This window comes from Phocoena phocoena, chromosome 5 (genome assembly GCF_963924675.1).
Source record: "Phocoena phocoena chromosome 5, mPhoPho1.1, whole genome shotgun sequence".
Classification (NCBI taxonomy): Eukaryota; Metazoa; Chordata; class Mammalia; order Artiodactyla; family Phocoenidae; genus Phocoena; species Phocoena phocoena.
In genome coordinates, this window is record NC_089223.1 from 47,570,672 (window position 1) to 47,590,625 (window position 19,954).

Below are 19,954 nucleotides of genomic sequence, written 5' to 3' on the forward strand. Positions count from 1 at the left end.
TTATCTCTGTATTGCTAAACAGTATGCTTATAATGTTGTTTCTTGACTTGTCAAGTTTAGACTTTGACCTATGAGATTCTCTTCTAATTCTAGTATAGTTACTATAGGAGTGATACTCAAAGCACTTAAGAACTAGCACAGCACAGATTATGATTAATCACAACCACTTTCCCCACATGGTCTGTGTTGGCTAATTACTGGTCCTGGTTTTACAATACATTTTGTTAAATTATCAGTATTTACATTATTATTACCATATAAATATTGTCCACTGCTGAAACAAATAATGTACTATAATTATGTCACAGTACATTATAACATAATTACTTGCTTACACAATTTTCATTTTCTAGAAGTTACTAATTGATGTTTTAAAAAATCATTTATTACTCATTAAAAACTCACCATAATTCCCGCCTTCTCAGTGAGTCTTTGCTGGCAGGCAGAGTTGATTCTCCGCTCTGTGTTATTCCTGTATTACCTCTTTCGTACTCATCACACTATACCTTAGAGATTTGTGTGTCTATCTTCCTTGTCAAAATGTGAGCTCCTTGAGGTTAGTGATAATATGTTATCTTTGAACCTTCAGTGTTGTGCACCAGTGCCAAACACAAAATGTTTAATAAATATCTGTTGAATTATGGATGGAACAGGAGTGGCCTTTGTCTTTGAAGCAGCCTTCAATATTGGGTGGATGATTTTGTGAGCATTTCTCTGATTTCTGAGTCGCTCCATACAGATCACTCACTCAAACACCTGTCAGGGTCTACGCAGTTAAAATAGATGAACGCAGCAAGCCTGATGGGGTCTGTGGCATTTAAAGTGGTCACGTGCTACTAGGCTCTAGCCAGCTGTTGCCACGAAGGTGTTTCAGATCTGTGTTGCCAGACCTCCTGCTTTCTAAATAGAAACAGGAAAATCCAGGCTTGATATGAACTGTCATGATTCAATTTTTAAAAACTATGCAGACTAAGTAAATGGTTCTTCAGGCTCAAGCTCGATTTGGTTCATGAGCACCAGCTGATGAAGATTATTAGGTGGGAGTAGGAGGGACTGTGGACCCTGTCCCAGAGCCTTGAGCTTGGCGTCTGGTTGGCCTGAGAATGTCTCTGCCGCAAGGGGTCCTCCACAGGGGCTCTACCCAGTGGAATTCCTTTGCCAGCTGATGTCAGCATGTGGAGTGAGCCCTAGCAGAAGAGAGCCTGGGCTCAGCCTGCCAGAAGGTTAGGAGGGCCAGGCAGGGTTTCAATGGAATCAGGACTTCCTCTGTTATGTGGAAATAAAGAATGATGTGTTAAATCATAAGTGATAGTGGGAAGGAGCAGAAGAAGAGTAAAAATTGTATACTATGTGCCAAGCCCTGTGTGTGCCTTTTCTTATGTTACTCAACTTAGTTTTTACAATAGCCCTGAGGCAGAGATATTGTCATCTTCAGTTTGCAGATGTTGAATCTCTATGAGATTTAGTTTATTTTTCAATTTCCATCATCAGAACAGATCAACTGCAGAATTAATGCCTCTTGAATCTGCCCATGAAGAAAGCCCATGTATGGGATTTTAAAAATGATTTAAGGGGCTTCCCTGGTGGCGCAGTGGTTGAGAGTCTGCCTGCCGATGCAGGGGACATGGGTTCGTGCCCTGGTCCGGGAAGATCCCACATGCCGCGGAGCGGCTGCGCCCGTGAGCCATGGCCGCTGAGCCTGTGCGTCCGGAGCCTGTGCTCCGCAACGGGAGAGGCCGCAACAGTGAGAGGCCCGCATACCGCAAAAAAAAAAAAAAAAAAAAGATTTAAATCTGTTTTTATAGTAAAAAAGAAGATGGTTAAAATTTTCCACTAGAAATTGATTGTTTAGTTAGTTTGTTTGTTTATAGGTTGACCTAAGATTGGTCAATCTTTCAACATTTGTTGAATATCCATTGTATTCTGTGTTAGATTCCAGGATTACCAAACTGATTAATATACAATTCCTGTGCTTGAGAAGTCATAAATGATTGTTTCTGGTTTCTTCTAAGAGTGAAAGGAGGGAGCCAGGTATTGGGATAAAAGATAGGAAAAATCTGGAAATTTGGTTGCCAAATTTTTGTTGTTTTTTTTTAAAATTTTGAGCTATTCCTTTTTTCTTGTTGCAATCAACAGAATATTCAGATAGAAAAATAAGAATGTGCAAATAAAGAAAATTAAGGAAAAAGTCTTCTTCTAACCATTGTGGGCAACTCTCTACCTACTTACTTACCCAACTTCTTTGACTATTTATCTGTATGGATATTTTTATATTTATCACAAACAGACGCAAACACTCAGATCCCACTACATCACTATTCTGTAGCCTGCTTCTCTTACTGAGGAATATTTTGAAATGTTTGAAAATCATTTTTTATGGCTGAATAGCATTTTATTGCGTGGAAGTATTCCCTATATTTAATCAATTCTCTATTGTTAGATATTTAAGTAATTTCTAATTTTTTATAACCAATGTCACGTGGAGAGATTTTGTAGCGAAGTCTTTTTATGTATGTTAAATTATTTCCTTAAGCACACTTACTAGAAATGAAATTACTGGATTTAAGTGCATGTACAATTTTAAGCTTTTAGCTTCTAGCACACATAGTGCTAAATTGTCCTCCAGAAAAGTAATACTAATTTACCCATCCCCAATGGATATGAGTTTCTATTTCTCTTCACTGTTTCCAATGCTAGTTACCACCTCTTTTTTTAAAAAAAATTTTTTTCGAATTCAATAGAGATAGAAAAGAATTTCTGTTTTGAAAAACTCTTTTTGAAGACCTTTTGGCCTTTGACCTTTCTGAATACTATTGTTCTCTGGTACAATACTATCACTTTGTGCTTTGGTTACTTGGTTGGCTCTTTACCTGCCTTAGTAGCTTTGGAGCAGTTTGAGGGTAGAGCATGTCCTATCCACCTGTGTGTTTCTGGGTGCTCGTGGACATTGGTTGGACTGAATTGTACCGGAGGACATGTATAGTTTAGAACCTTGGCTAGATGTATAAATGTCAATACAATCCGTGGGCAGGTTACTCTGTTCCTACCAGTTACATAATAATGAGAATTTAATTGAACATCGATTATGTGCCAGCAGTGTATTAAGTGCTTTGCACACTTACCTGGATGAATCCTCACAATGCTCTGAAGAAGAGCTAATAATCATCTCCACTTTGCTGCTGAGGAAACTGAGAGGTTATAAAACTCGCCCAATGTGCATGGCTGTCAAGTGGCAAAAGCAGGTTGTGAACTCAGGAAAAGTTAACTACCAAGCCGCCTTATCTGTCCTCCACTGCCCTCCCCTCTCCAACTTCTTATGATAGATATTTAAAAATATATATATAAATATATATAAAAATATATATAAAAGAGAGAACAGCAGAGTGACCCTTGATATACCTACCACCCGGCTTCAACAGTTACCAATATGTGGCCAATCTTGTTTCATCTATGCCTTTCCCTCACTACCTCACAGCCCTCTTCCCTGGTTGGATTATTTTAAAGCAAATCGGAGATTCATTAATTTCCTTAATAAGTATTTAAATACATATCTCTAAGAGATATGGACTCTGTTTTTTTGTATCCAAACCACAATATCATTATCACACTTGAAACTGTAACAATTTCTTCATATTCTCTAATGTCCAGACAATGTCAGATTTCCTTAATTATCTCATAAGTGATTTTTACTGTTGCTTTGTTTGAATCAGGACCCTCACAAGGACTACACTTTGTATTCTAAGCTGTCCTAACCTCGACACGGTGTTCCTCTCTTCCCCATGCCTTTCTATGAAGCCTGTCCTTGTCAGAGACAGAGGTACTTAGCTGGAGGAATTTGAAATTTTTAAATAATTCCTATGAATTGAATATCTAGTTCGCATCTCCCCAGAAAGAAGCACACTCAACAGTTTATACCTGAAAAACACTGGGTCCGTGTGGCATGGAGAAAATACATTGCTACACCGGTTCATCATCCCTTCTCCCTGGAAATTCATCGGTGTACTCATCCGCTAGCTGAGAGCTCCCTCTGTTCTTCTGCTTGTAGGATAAGGCTCCATCACAAGTACGGTCAAGTCTCCTCATTTAAGGGGCCAGGGCTTGTCAGATGTAAGTGATGCTGGCTTGAAAATTCTGTCTTGAGCCCTGAGCTTAAAAAATGAGACACGCTGGCCTGTGTAGCCCTCCCTTGCTGCGGGAGAATGGCTTGGAAATGGGAGCTACAGGCTTGTTATTTTCATAAATCGTCATGACTTTGATAGAACCTTTCACATTGAGCACATTTTCATTGAACAAGTTTTCATGTTTGTTTTGGTTCTGTTTTAAAATTGAAGGTCTAGTGATCCTCCACTGTGTTGTGGCAGATGGGAATTCAACCAGGAGTCCTGAAAATGATGGCCTTCTCTGTGGAGATCGTGGAGAAAATTGCCCAGGTAACGCATAACAAGCGATGCATTTGTTTTTATCAGCTTTATATTCAACCTCAGAAACTTGACCCCCCCTAAATTGTAAGTTGTTGATAATATAATAATCATAAAACTAGGTAGTTTTTTGAGCACATGTTAATGTACCAGGCTCTGGGCTTTACATACAGTAATTCATTCACTCCTTGCAAGAACCCTATGAGCTGGATAATATTTTTTACTTTATTTCAAGGTGAAGCTAGAAAGAATACGTAACTTGCCAAAGGTCACACAGCTGATATATCACAAATCTGGGATTCGCGCTCAGGTCTGTCTCATTCTAGTGCTTCCATTCTTCATCATTATACTATTTTGGGCATCGTAGATGTGTGTGTGCTTCAGCCTCTAGCATGTGATGTCTTGGACTAGATTCATAGAAAGCTGGCATATTCTATTCAAATTAAAAAATTATTTTTTTCTATTTTATAACTTAGAAGAAGGGAAGAAGGCAACAATTTTAAAACATATTTTACCTTGAAGATTCCTGAATTAGTATTCTCAAATTTAGTAGTCTGAGGCAGGGATCAGCCTTCGTAAAGAGTCAGATAGTAAGAATTTAGGTTTTGTGGGTCATGCGGTCTTTGTTGCAACTATTCTTCTCTGCCATTGAACTATGAAAGCAGCCGTAGACCTATGCAAATGAATGGCCTTGGATGTCTTCCAATAAACCTTTATTTAGAGAAACAGGCCGTGGGCCAGATTTGGCTTTGGGGCCATAGTTGGCTACCTCCTGGTCTAAGGTCTGTCTGTCCTTTATAAATTGCATGGTCTGGTGTTCTACAGGAGTTGTTGCTTATTTTAAAACAAAGCAAAACACAACACAGGCCAATTCCGAAAGTAGGGCAGAGTGGAGAAGAGCCTCCTGTATTCCCTGGAAACTTCTCTGAGCTGGGAGTATGGTGACGTGGTGTTAAGTGCTCCTTTCCTAGCACCCTGGGAATGTTGTAACTGAGCCAGGAACACGCTGAGCAAGTCATCCTGATGTGAGTCATCAGTTCCAGCCCAACCTTCATCTTTCTTTCCCTCCCACTAGTGGGTGGTCTGGAGAGCGCCCACAGTCTGTGGAGTCCACCGCTGTGTTAGGTCATGCTTGTGTGGGTCTTGTCACCCATGTAGTGAGAAGGCCAAAGCCAACTTTATGTGTTTGTGTGCTTTTCTTCAGTCTGGTTTCAAACGTCTTAAATGACAGCATTTTCACATTTCCTTTGGGAGATTATTCCATAATCTGAGGATTGACCGTGTTAAAAAAAATCTTCCTCATCATCCTCCTAAATGTATTTTTATATTTTTTATTGTAGTAAAAACATTTAACATGGGATCCACCCTTTTAACAAAATTTTAAGTGTACAGTACAATATTATTAATTATGGCAACTGATGTTGTATAGTAGATCTCTAGAAATTATTTATCTTACAGAACTGAAACTTTAAGAGGAGAGAAGAGGAGAGATGAGAAAGCATTGAGCCTCAATGCATTGCAGAATTTAGAGGTTAGGGGAGCTGAGGTCAAACCAGCAGGGGAGGATGAGCAAAGGAGGTATCACATGCATTCTTTTTTTTGTTTGTTTTTTCCACACGCACTCTTGAAAAACAAAAGGAAATACAATTTTTTCCCTGTCGATTCTTCTTTGTCTCCTAGCCATGAATAATTTTAGATACATGAAATACACTCAAATCTCAATACTGGATTCTTTTTTCTTCCTTTAAAGGGCTGGAATGAAAAGGGCAGCTCTAAGTGAAGGTTCACTCCTGTAAGCTCAGAAATGGTTGGCACAGTCCTTCTGCTTAAAAGACATGCTGATCAGACCTGATTGGCCCCCCGTGTAAGCATATCCTAGTAAACCAGGAAGGTAATAAGTACATCTGTGAGATTTATTTTTCTTTTCCTGGAGAAACAGACCAATTCACAGTTTTACAGGAAACTGCATTGAATGGAAGACAAATGGGAATCCTCAATTACAAAAAATTTTCCAATTTTGCACTTTTTCAAGAGCATCATTAATTTACATTCCCCTGTCCCACAGAGATGGTTGGCAAGATAAGAAGGAAAATTAACTTAAAAAGTATAAAACTTTCTTCCTCCCCTCCTGGCTTAAGAAGGTTGTAAAATGAAGAAACCCTTATTGGGAAGATGCTTAGAACATTAAAGCCTCAGGCTGTACTTCATAGAATAGGAGGAAATGTTTCTCCAGACTCTGCTGTGACCACTTGAACTCTTCTGTGCACCGGTTGTTCCCCCTATTTTTTAGGTCAGATATCTGTGTGAGAAGATGAATTTATAGGTATTTGTTTTCCTTCCTCTCTCTCCTTGATAACACTTGTGGGACTTCTATCTCAAAATTTAGTATCCCTTTTTAAATCTCTTACACAGAGATTGAACTATGTATCTAACTAAAAGTTTAGAGATACAAGAGGTTATAAATATTGTAATGAGATTTACCAAAAAAGCATTGTCATAGTAATTGTATATTACCCTTCGAGTTGATTTCAGAAGTTGCTGATATTAGTATCATTTGCAAAATCATTAAATAGATTTTTCATGAGCATTATTGGAATAAATAAGGGAAGGTTTTCTGAAAAGTAAACCTAATGTATCAATTGTGAAGAGTTTTAATCACAAAGGCATCACAAAGCCTGTTTTGGCTTGAGGATAAGAACCATGTACAGAAAGACTAAGGAATCACACTGTTTAATCAAAGCATCCATCAAATTGAGGAAAATTCCATATTTAAACTAGGTTATTTGGGTGTCTGCTGTATTCCTCCACTTTAGTTTGGCCCAAGGGAATCCATCACATGTCATCTAATTATTCATATGACCCTAAGAAGGTGACCACTTCCTATCTATCTGCCCATACTATCAGTGAAAGCTATTCTTTTTCCTGATCCCTTTTACTAACTCTTAGAATCAAATTTTGACATCACTGACCTGCAGTAGCCCTGGTGGTTTCTTATTTAATTGGTTGTAGAATCTCTGAAATACAGTGTCTCATGAAGAGTTTACGATATGTTACCTGCGGCGCCCATCTGCTTATAAGATTGTGTCGCGATCTGATCCTCTGGTACATGTAATTTTCTCCAGCAATTTTGTGGGACAAACTCACTCCCAGAGGAAGGTTCTGGTTTGAGGAATGTGGGTTGGAAAAGAGTAAGGTGGGAGGGAAAAAGATCAGTTAAGTTCCACCACCCCCAGTATCAGGGAAATCTTCACGGCTGTTACATTTTCAAGACCATACCATATACTTCTCAAAAGAGAAACACAATACATGGGACTCTTCCAGGTTTTAAAGTTCCAGAGAGAAATCTTAGGACATTTTCTGCTTGGTGGCATGGAAGGGTTTTTAAATCCAAATAATGCTGGGAATATTTAAGGGCATGCTTATTTGCAAAGGAGAGAACTCTGTGAGCAATCAAAACAGCGTCTGGCAAACATTTCCCTGGCATGGATTTGTGTTGCTTGGATGAACCATGGCTGATCAAGTCACCGCATCCAGCAGCTGCTGGTTAAGGCGCTCTGTGGTATCTTGCTCCGTATGGTGTTTATTAAAAGACTGGCTATGTTTAAAGGCGCGTGACAGCCAGAGGAATTAGTAAAGTTCAGGATACAGAGCCATATGGCTTATATTTAAAGTCAGGTGTGCTTTGCAAAGTAGAAAAGACCTTTCTGGAGCAAGTAAGTCAGTTAAGTCTTACTGCTTCTTTATGGGAGTATAGTTGATTTACAGTGTTCTGTTAGTTTCAGTTGTACAGCAAAGTGATTCCGTTATACATATTCTTTTTCAGATTCTTTTCCCATACAGGTTATTATGGCGTATTGAGTAGAGTTCCCTGTGCTATACAGTAGGTCCTTATTGATCATCTATTCTTAAATTCATCTCCTTGCCCTCCATATCCCTGCCCCAGGCCTATATCATGTATGTCTGCATGGCTCGGATATGCCTTGGATTCCTCTTTTCCCCTTTGGCATCTTCCTACTTTAATCCGTTGTGCACCTTCCTGTCTAATACATTGATAAAACACTTCACAGTTTAGGTTTTACATATTTCATGTAATTTAATCCATAAGAACCTTCTTCAGCTCTCTCCCACCTTGTATTTCAAGGGTAAACACTTCAGCCCACTGACATTTGTGGACTCTGACTTCCATTCACAGCCATCCTTGGCTACTCTCCTTCAGGTCTCTTCCATATCCATTAAATCTACCACCCACCTCCTGCATAAGGCTGGCATATTCCCAACCCCGAGCTTTTGCTCTTGACATTATCCACAACTCGACTGCTTGCTCACCTCCTCCTAAAAAAGTCTACATTTCCTAGAAATTTTCTTTAATTAGATAAGCCCTCTTTGTACTGGCACAAGATTTCTCTTAGAATTGTCAAGATTTTCAAGATTCTAGAATCAACTCATTTACCGAGGACTTTATTGTCCCAGGTACTTTGCTAGGAATTTCCACATGTATTTTTTATCTGAGCCTCTCAACAGCCCTTTAAGGTAGATGTTATCATCTTCAATTTCCAGATGATGAAACTGAGGCTCAGACAGCTTAATTAGCTTGCCTGGACCCATAGGGCTCATGAAAGGCAGAGCTGAAAATGAAACACTAATTTCCTTCCTCCTAAGCCAGTATTTTTTCCACTGTTTCCATGGTTACTATGGTTGTTTTTACTGGTTTGTTGCTTTTTATCGACTTAAATTTGTTCTATTGTACCAATGTAGATAGTTAGATAGGATATCCCTTATTTCTTTGATGTTTTCCAATGCCTACTACAGGGCTATGGAAAGAGGAAGTACTTGATGGATGGAAGCTGACCTTCATTTGATCAATTTATTTGCCAAAGTACACAGATCTTTGCCTTTGAGACATTTTGCAGTTCTTTCTGCGAGAAATTTCACTAAGAGTCCCATTGATTGGCATGCGTGGGAGCATATGTCTGGCACGTACAGGCAGTCCGCATGGCTGGTAATCAAGTCACCAACCAAAACCAGGTCAGCCAGTGCCTCAACAACATTCTGTCACCCTCTGAAAGTCTGTGACCTGGCATCACAGAAATTTGCTGTGTGTAGATCATCCAGAGTCCTTTGCAATTTTTTTATATAGGCATATGTATATATATATACTCATTTCATAATATTAATTAAGAAGTTTAGTAGTCACTGCTATTTATAAAGGGATTGTGTAACATCATTGGGGTGCCAGGTGCCATACCAAACCTAGTGTGAAATGCCCTCTGAAGTGACCACTGTAGGCTTTCTGGGTCCACAGGTGTCTGAGTCCTGCAAGCTGTCGGTCATACCATGACTATGGAAAGGCCGACCCTGGGCTGGAGCTGGCTAGTTAGCAGTTTTCTCTGGGTGTCTGTTGTGAAGCAACACATGGAACAGCTAGTTAGTATTTCTTTACTGTTTCTCTTGACAATCCTTGTTTCTTGAAACTTTCTACACGTGAACGATGGAGAAATCGCTCCATATTACACCCCCTGGTGAAAAATTAACTTTGAAAAATTAGGCAATTAAGATTCTGAAAGGTAAGACAAGGAAGTCAGTGTAGGAGTGAAATCCTGGATATGAAGCTTACAGTGTTTTCCTCCTTCAGGGCAAGAGAAACCCTCCAGGGGTCAGATGAGAGGGATAATCTCCCATTCAGAGAAGCAGGACTTCTGGGTGCCGCAGGCTGAGAGCAGATGACAGCTACCTGCCTGACGGAGCACCAGAGTGGAGCAGGCAGAAGCATGGACTCTGGGACAGGACTGCCTGGGTTTGAGTCCCAGGTCTGCCACATATTAGCTGCATGATCTGGGAAAGTGATTTAGCCTCTTTGAGTTGTGCTTTGCTCCTCCATAAATAGCAGTTAGAACAGTACTTCCCTCACAAGCCTCTTCTGAGTATGAAATGAGTAAATACAGCCCTCCCTCCGAATCTGCGGGTTCTGCATCCGCAGATTCAACCAACCACGGATCCCAACTGGGGGATACCGAGGGCCGACTGTAAATGCCATTTAATACAAGGGACTTGAGCATCTGCGGATCTTGGTGTCACCTGCGGTCCTGGAACCAATCCCCCTCAGATACCGAGGGATGACTCTCTCTATAAAGCTACAGACCAGCATCTGGCACTAAGAGCTGTGTTTAAGTTAAAAAAAGAAAAAGAAAGGAAAAAACCCTCCTCTCTTTTCAATGCCATCAGCCCCATGTCTCTGACAACCTTCATGGAAAGAAGAGGCTTCTCTCTTACCACAATTATGCTTTACGCTTTAAACAACACTAACGTTTCTGAGAGGTAGTTTGGACAGAAATCTTAGTTAAAATATGAGACGTTCCTGTCACAATCCCCATTAGCCAATCTCTAGGGCTAGTTTCGGGTCACAAAAGTCCGACATATGCCAGTGTGGGGAGAGGGAGAAATGAGAGATTGGAGTATATTCCACAGAAAAACTGGTAGCACAGTTAGGAATATGATTCTATTTACAAATGTATATTTAAAGTGAGTTGATTTATTGAATCATTTCTCATTCTTCAGCTACGACCACACAACCAAAGCGAAGAGGCCACTTCTCTCGGTGCCCCAAACAGTACAAGCATTACTGCATTAAAGGGAGATGTCGCTTCGTGGTGGCCGAGCAGACGCCCTCCTGCGTGTAAGTGAAGCGCTGAGCCAACAAGCAAGGGGGTACAGACTGGTGCCGGTTTGGGGGGTGACAGGACTGGAAAGTCTGAGCTAATCCAGCCATCTGTTGGGATGCAGTTCCCCCTGGTCTTACCTCCTCCCCTCCCTGCGCCACTTGTTTAGGGGCCCCGTTGGACAGCTACTTATGGAGAAACTGACGCACACTTTCCTGCTGAAATATGAGCATGTGAGAGTCCAGATCGCCTTCCAGGCAGGGCTGTGTCTTCTGCTGCCTTGAGCAAGCAAAACTGTTTCTGTCCAGTGTTAAGGATGCTTTTCAGCTCAAATGAACTCCCAGGGGTTTATTGCACTCGAATGCAAACACAGTCTTCTGGCGTGTGTTAGGTGGTTCATGGGGAATGTAAATATGAAAGAATTTCTGCCAAATTACAAGCTACTTTTGCAGGTGTCAATTAAGTGCATGGAAATCAGTCCTATTTTTAGAGATTCACAACGCCTGTTTAGTACAGCAGGGAACTGGGAGGAAAGTTCTCTTTCCAACTCTTGGTAGATTGAGTCCAAGTTTAATTTTACTCAGGCACAAACAAATTTTTTGCATATCTTAAATATTTATTTTCTTCTAAAGATGTCTCTGTAAAGTGCTGTCCGAGACCCTACCTCGTAGAGGAGCAAGATGATTTCTTAAGTATATTTTTGACCTAAAGTCATAGAGCTCAGAACAGTGATTCCAAGCCCTGATATAGTGGACTTCTTCAAAGTTTGATTACAATTAAATTTAATTTAAAAATCAATATACACAGATAATACTTAGAGGGGAATAAGAAAAAAGACTAATGTAAGGAAATAAGGAAAATGTGTTGGGAAAGGTAGAGCTGATTTTTGTTTTTTTATAAATGTATTTATTTATCTTTGGCTGCGTTGGGTCTTTGTTGCTGCGTGCGGGCTTTGTCTAGTTGTGGCGAGCAGGGGCTACTCTTCATTGTGGTGCGCGGGCTCCTCACTGTCATGGCTTCTCTTGTTGCAGAGCACGGGCTCTAGGCGCACAGGCTCAGTAGTTGTGGCTCAAAAGCTGTAGAGCCCAGGCCCAGTAGTTGTGGTGCAGGGCTTAGTTACCCCGCGGCATGTGGTATCTTCCCAGACCAGCGTTCGAACCCGTGTCCCCTGCATTGGCAGGCGGATTCTTAACCACTGCGCCACCAGGGAAGCCCCTGAGTGTTTTATCATCTATAAAAGAAGATAACATCTTCCTTTCGAGTGTTGAAAATTAAGCAAAATAATACAACAGGCAAAAGTACTTATTGTGATACCCAGCACAGAGTAAATGTTCCATAAATTGTACCATTCAAGTGAATGGGAAGTATACATCTTAGGCCTGACCTTTTAGGTGACTTGGTGTAGCACAGGTCAAGCAAAACTGTCTTGTAATTGGTGATTACGCTATCTTGGGAAACCATAAATATCTCCTTTTGCTTGGGATCACAGGAGTTTGTGGACTCCTGTCTCTACATAAAAAACCAAAGTGTGTTTCAAATAACTCAAGTCCCTTCTTAGTCTTCTCAGTATTTTTGTGGAATGGAGATGGTTTGTTTCCAGGTACATAATTTTGATTTATTTACATGGCACAATTCATTTAAGTAGTGTTACATGTGGGTGGGTGCACGAACTGGGGAGCCAAACTTCCTGTATTTGAATCCAACCCCACTCACTTATTTTCTCTTTACCTCAGTTTCTCCACCTGTCAAATGGGGTTCATAATAGCACCTACTTCAAAGGTTGTTATAAGGATCAATTGAGTTAATACTTATACATCTATTAGAACAGTGTCTGGTGATTATTTCTGAATAGCGATCCCAAATCCTGATTTTTCAGAGTCCTCAAGGGTCATAGCATCTTTAAATGTTATTTTTAATTTATAAGATGTTTATTAAATAAAAACTCATTTATTCATTTGCTCAGCATTTATTAAACATCTCCTAGCATCTTTCACCCTTTGCCTCTTCCTCTCCCATTGAAATGACCATCAGCTGATATGTTATTAATCTGATGAGCAGTGAAACAATGTGAGAGCCACTGTAACTGGCTGTGTAAGAGTCTGACCAGCTACATGGCTTCATTGGGTTATAACTTACAGGAAGGACTGCTTACTGAGAAATTCATTTAAAGCATGGGTGAGCAACTGAACCCAGAACTTATAATTAGAAAAACATTCTGAAAGCAGCAAGTAATTGCTATGTACTTTATGGGCACAGTTATTTGTTTAAAAATTCTGTATTTAGTAAATTTGTTAGAGAAACATTTCTGCTAATTGCAAGAGACTCTATTTGTAGATTTTAATTATAACCTGAAAAAAAAAATCAAAACTCTGAAGACCTCCCTCCCACACATGCAATTAAAAGTGATTTTTCCCCCCCAGTTCCAGTCCTATGTGCAAAAGATTTTTGATATTTCAAGATATTTCTAAGCTCTCTTCCTGTTATTTTGACCTTGCAATGAACAGCCTAGCTATCTTGCAGGAAGCAATTTTCCCTCATACATCCTGGGGTCATTTTGCAATAGATGGCATTAGATGTTTTTGCTCCTTTGCTTGCATTGAGCCTCACCTTTCAATTGATGGTTGTGACTGAGCGAGGCGTTTTTTTTTCTAAGCGTTGTATCAGCTACAATATTGCCAGCTAGTAAGGGATCTCCTCACTTGAGAAATAAAGCTTTGTGGGAATTAATTGCCTTAGCTCTTATCAAACATAAACTGTCGAGTGGCCTGGCAATAGATCCTTTCATAAAAGAAACAAACACAACCAAAAATGAGGTTGCACAGGCATCTTTGTAAGAAGTAGAGCTTCATCTTTCTGAGATTTCAATAATTATGTATATGACCAGTGTCTCTTTGTGTTTTGAATGAGTCTGAGGAGAAGAAAAAGCGAGAATATTTGTTAGTGCAAAGGTGTTGATGTTACAACACATAATTTTGGTTTTAAAGTAGCCTCAGACAAACTTCTTAGTCATCTTTTATGCATCTTACACAATTCAGAGAATACTATGGATGGTCCCTAAATCACTGAGCTGTAGGGGGTTGAGTGTTGCTTGGACAAATCTCGGCTTGGTCAAATGGCTCCGTATCTGCACCTTCAGAAGTGGGGCATATGCTAAGTTGAGATGAATTCAGGACTGTGTTGACGGAGTTGGAAGAATGCGAGGGGGAATAGTGCCGTTTGGAGAGTCTGTTGATTTCTGGTCTCGGCACTTTACTTGGGCCATAGGAAAAAGGGGCATTTAGAGGAGAGTGGAGGGCATGGTGTACAGTTCTGAATATGTGGCCTCAGAGGGTCAGATAAAGGAACTGGAGAGGACGAGACCTATTGTATTTTGAGGGGATGCAGTTGGGAAGGTGGTGAAGGGAAGAGTGTTACCTAGCTGTTACTCCTGAACGCAGTAGAACCAGAACGGATGCATGGAAGTTAAAAAGAGAGGCCAGGGGGCTAGGGGTTGTGGGGAGAGAAATCCTGTAGAATAACATTTATGGAGCTTTCTATGTGTTCCATGTTTGATCATATAAGACCATATACTTTAAAAGTAATTCATAATAGGAGAATTTGGGCACACTGAAACGCTTTGTATTGTCCTGTGATGAAATGGGAAATCCTGGGACTTTTTGAATTCCCTGTTCTGGGGGTATTTAAACACTTGGGAGTGCCGTGTAGGGAATTTTATCACCCCCTTCCTTTCAAGACAGATTTAAGTAAATTGTTATCATCCCTGTTTATTGATATTAGGCATATTATTAATGATGTTCAAGGGATGACAGGTTTTCAGCAAAGAATGAAATTTCTCAGGAACACAGTGGTTTTACAACTTAACATTTCTTAAGGAACTACACCCTTTCTTAATTCCAAGTAATGAATACAATGTTAGTTTCTTCCAAAAGGAAACAGTAAAGATTCTTAAAAGTCTTTCACTTTTGACCTTGTTGCCCTCTTCTTGTTTCACTTTTATAGCTGTGATGAAGGCTACGCTGGGGCGAGATGTGAGAGAGTTGACTTGTTTTACCTAAGAGGAGATAGAGGGCAGATTTTGGTGATTTGTTTGATAGCAGTTATGGTATTTTTTATCATTTTGGTGGTCGGCATCTGCACGTGCTGTCAGTAAGTACTTTTAAATTTAATTTTAAGGGACTCTGAAAACTCTTATCTTTCCTATCTTCTTTCCTTCCTTCCCTCCTTCCTACCTTTTCTCTTTCCTTTTTGCTTTGATTTAAATCACTTTTCACACTTTGCCATCATTTATTTAGAAGCATTTACAATAAACACAGGACATATACTTTTTGTCATTTTCTGAGCATAATTATTGTAATTTAAAATAAAATTTATATAAATCTCCTAATTAAAAAAAAAAAAGGAGGTGGGCAAAATGAATGAAGGTGACCTAAATGTACAGACTCCTAGTTGTAAGATAAATAGGTCATGGGGATGTAATGTACTAATGGTGACTATAGTTAATAATACAGTATTGTATATTTGAGAGTTGCTTAGAGAGGAGATCTTAAAATTCTCATCACAAGAAAGAAAACTTTTGTAACTATGTGTGGTGATGGATGTTAACTAAACTTACTGTGGTGATCGTTTTGTAATATAAACAAATATCAAGTCATACCTGAAATGAATACAATGCTATATATCAGTTATATCTCAATTTGAGTCAATTATTTAGTCCTAAAGTCCATCATATTTTATGTGGGTTTATTAATAGGCTAAACAATACTTTTATTTTCTTAAACTGTACCATGACACAACAACTTTGAAAGATGGAAACAAACAAAAATATTTTTTTCTTGGTCACATTAAAATAATGAATTTTATTTATGAAAGATGACTGCACTGTTCCTCCTGCCTTTACTTTTCATTATATACCTCATCTTTGGTAATTAAGAAAAACCTTGTTTTTTCTCTGAGACAGAATGGCTTGGTATAATTCTTAAGTTAGTTTTGGAAACTCATCGATTTTTTTATCAGGCCAGGACTCCCACATAGCATGCTAAAGAGGCATTTTCTAAAATGCTACCTTCTTGTCTTGAGAAGCCTCCTAAATTGTTCCATTTACCCTCGGGCTGTGGTATTTATTAGAGGAGGGTGTTGCCTGATTCCTTTCTTTACAACGTTCTGGGTAGAAAGACATTAGCGTAGCTATCGGCAGTCTAGAGTGATTTTTGTCCCAGCTCTGTCATTAGACATCTTTGAGACCTTGGACAAGTTTCTTAACCTCTTTAAACTCTAATTTTATTTTCTGTAAGACAGAGGATTAAACCAAATAATCTGTAGGATTCCTCCTAGGTATAAAATTGAAAGGTATTTTTTAAGATTTTACCTACTTTATGGCAAAAAGGAGTTTTTATAAGGCCAAGTTTGGGGCAGAGCTGGGAAATGCCCTATTTTATTACATTAATTTTACTTTAAGAAAACTGGACTGCAGCCCAGAATATCTAACACACTTCTTAATTAGTATATCTAGAAACTTAATTAACATATCCAGAGGCTACCCTCACTCTCTTGGTTTTCTTATGTCTGTTTCCATTTTGTACTATTTCTTATTTACACATTAAATAATACTTATCAGTCTGTTTTGTAAAATGGCTTGGCCTGAAAAAGTTTCTTGTGCTCACCAAGATCTATCAACAATTAGGTACCATATTCTCCCTATGTATCTATAACTACACCCTATCCACACTGATGCTATTGTAGCTATCATGTGAGCCTAGAGAAAGGGATGGATAAAGAGAGAACCTAAATTTTATTTTTTAAAAAAAGGAACCTATACATTTTTAACAGTCTAGAAATAAGATCATAGGCTCTCTTGATTAATTTTGTGATTGCATTAACTAATAGGGCCACACTAATTTCTAACACTTTGTTTTCCAAGTCCTCTTCGGAAACATCGAGAAAGAATAAAGAAGGAAGAAGAAATGGAAACTCTAGGTAAAGATATAACTCCTATAAATGATGACATTCAAGAGACTAGTATTGCTTAATGGTAAGTGTGATAAACTTGGTAGATGGGGAACAGGTGACATTTACCTGGTGAAGTAGGGCTTAACTGCATCAAGTAAATCATTGTTTGGAATTTGATTATGTTTAAAAACATCTAAAAATAAATTGACTTTTTTTTTCATAGAATCTGAAGACAAATAAAAGACTTTCTCATATCTTTCTTTTGGATGTCACTCTACCACAGAGATAGAATGTGGACTTTTATATACTTTTTCTAACGTACTGAGATCAGTCTGCTTTCTAGTTCCGCATGGCTGTGGTCGTTATTTTATATTCTTATAAAATACTATAAGATACTTGATATATTTTTCCAATATATCACAAGAAAGAAGAATTTTAGTTTAGACATCTCACACTGAATGGAAATAACAAAAGCAATATTTTAATAACTGCATTTATTGAGCATTTACCACATGCCAAGCACTGTTCTAAGCTCTTTTAAATATTCTATCATTTGGGATTTCAGCAGGAATCACAAATCCTCTCGGATGATCCAAAAAAAGACATTTCGATGAAGGGGCTGGGAGTGCAGGGATGAGGGCACCCATAGGAACCTTGAGGCTCCCAGAGTCTAGCAATTGCAGGAGGCTGTAATGCTGGGGAAGAGTTAACCTTGGCATTGAGAATCTGGCTGTGCTGGAAGACCCCACCAGGCAGGAGCTGTAGCTGTGGATGGAAATAGCCACAGCCGGCACCTAAACAATGAAGGAGGCAGGAAGTGGAGAAAAATGCCCCCAAACCTTCTCTCCTCTTGCCTTCAGATCCTTGGCAGGTGCCTCCCACTAGCCAAACTCAATGAGAATCCAGAGGACAAGGGAGCCCTTGTGATGCAATCTGTAGGTCAGCCCCACCCCAGAGCGCGGAGCAGCGCGGAGGAAGACTCAAGGGGGCAGACGGAGCATAACTAGCTCAGTCAGACAGGGTAGTTTTGTCTGTAAGGCATCAAGCACAACCAAACTGGTTTAAAATAAAGGAAGTGTATTGGCTCACACGCACTGGCAGTCCAGAGGGAAGGTAGCATTCACACTTGCTTGTACCAGAGTTCCCATGCAGAGAACAATTATTTCTGTCCTTCTGTTCACCAGTTGAAGAGTTGGCTTCATCTTTGGCTAATTCCTCTTAGGTCATAGAAGAGGCCGGTAGCAATCAAGGCCACATACTTTCTTGTTCCCATCCAGCAAGCGAGAAAGGTGACTTTCTATAGCTCGCCCCACAGTGCAAAGAATCTCCTTTCCCAGGAACGTCCAGCAGATTAATAGGGTATAGTAAATGCTTATCAAGAAATTATAATATTCTCCTAACTTATTACCAGAATGACACAAATGAATTGAAAACAAAAATGCTGGCTCTAGATATTTTTTGTAATTACTTAGTACATTTCTTTTCAATGGCTTGCTCTTTTTTTCCTTTTTCCTGCAGCTATGAAGGTACCTCCAGGCTGGTGGCAAGCTACAAAATACCTTACTCATTTGAAAATGGACAGACTGTGTCTCAGGAAAACAGCTAGCAAAATGAATTTTAAATAATGTATTTACTTTTTGTTTGTAATGTTAATTTGTGTTGTTTACTGTTGTTTTTATAATAATAATAAGTAATTTTATTATTATATAGTATTTGGGAAAAGCACCCAGTTAAGAAGGGAAATTTTAATAAACTTCCACTTAAGTTTTGTCACCGGGATTACTAGTCAAACAAAAAAGAAGAGTAGGAAGGAGTTTAGATCCGAGGAATTGAATTAATAATAAAGCTACTATTTATCCAAAACTTACTATGTGCTAAGAGTTTGAAATACATTATTTCCTTAATTCTTTTAAGGATCTATGATCCTCATTTCTCATGTATAGAAACAAGCCCTAAGAAGCTAAATAATCTAACCCAGTTTTACAGAGTTAGGAATAAGTAGAGCTGAAACTGGAACCAAGATTTACCCAAGTTCAAAGTTTGTGCTCTTAACCATCATTTTTTTTCATTGGAGTTGTTGCAACCTAACTCACAATATAACCCAAGACTTCACACTAACCTGTGTTTTGCCATGACTCTGAGACACTGGTGCATTTTCCTGCAGAAACTCAGAATGCAGTGTCCTGGATATATGTTATTGTTACCATCATGCTTTCCGTAGTCTTGACTTTCATTATGCTTCTTTGCTCCTTTATAAATTCTCAGTGATATCCATACATTCTTACATTTCTAAAGCAAACAGATTTGCCCCATAGCTAGGGTAATGAGCAGAGATGGGAAGTAAATGCCTGAAGTCTTTAAGCCCCAGGTAAGTGTCTATGCTCGCTGAAGGATAGATAATAGCACTGGAAGAGGCTATGTATCCCGGGGTAAATGGTCAGTGACAGTACAGCAGAGCCCAGGCAGACACTGGCTGTGACCATACCCTCATTTGTTCTTCTAAGAAAACAGTACCCGTGATTGCTCTCAGGTGAATTTTGGTGCAATCAAATTATGACCATAGTCATCTATCACTTGGGATCATCTTGCCAAATGCTCCTTCAACTCCAGATTACGGTTAATAAAGATTCTTTTTAAACCTGAAAAAGCAGAATGCACATTGAGCCAATATTCCATAGAATATGGAATTTCCTACATTTTTATAAAAAATGATGAGATGTCCTCAAATTGCTACACTTTGGCTGTTGTGCCTGTCAGAAAAGCAGCTTTTCCAGAATCTTTGTAAATTTTACTTTGCAGTGTAGACTCCACACCCAAAGTGAATCAGAGAATTCAGAGAAAAGGTGAAGTTGTCTATTACCTTTTATCACATGTCATGTTTCAAGTGAGACTGAGGCTGTGCTTATGTAGAACACAGAAATAGCTCAAATATCC

General features: G+C 39.2%; 1 protein-coding gene across 1 annotated transcript in view; it reads left to right on the forward strand.

Annotated features, from left to right (window-relative positions):
• Positions 1-17,100, forward strand: part of BTC (betacellulin) — a 35,739-nt gene extending 18,639 nt beyond the window's left edge. Inside the window, exons 2-5 of the mRNA XM_065878158.1 lie at positions 4,332-4,430; positions 10,974-11,091; positions 15,074-15,220; positions 16,992-17,100. Of these exons, the coding sequence (XP_065734230.1) occupies positions 4,332-4,430; positions 10,974-11,091; positions 15,074-15,220; positions 16,992-17,100 (473 nt within the window). The remainder of the gene's footprint in view (positions 1-4,331; positions 4,431-10,973; positions 11,092-15,073; positions 15,221-16,991) is intronic.
• The last annotated feature ends 2,854 nt before the right edge of the window (positions 17,101-19,954 follow it).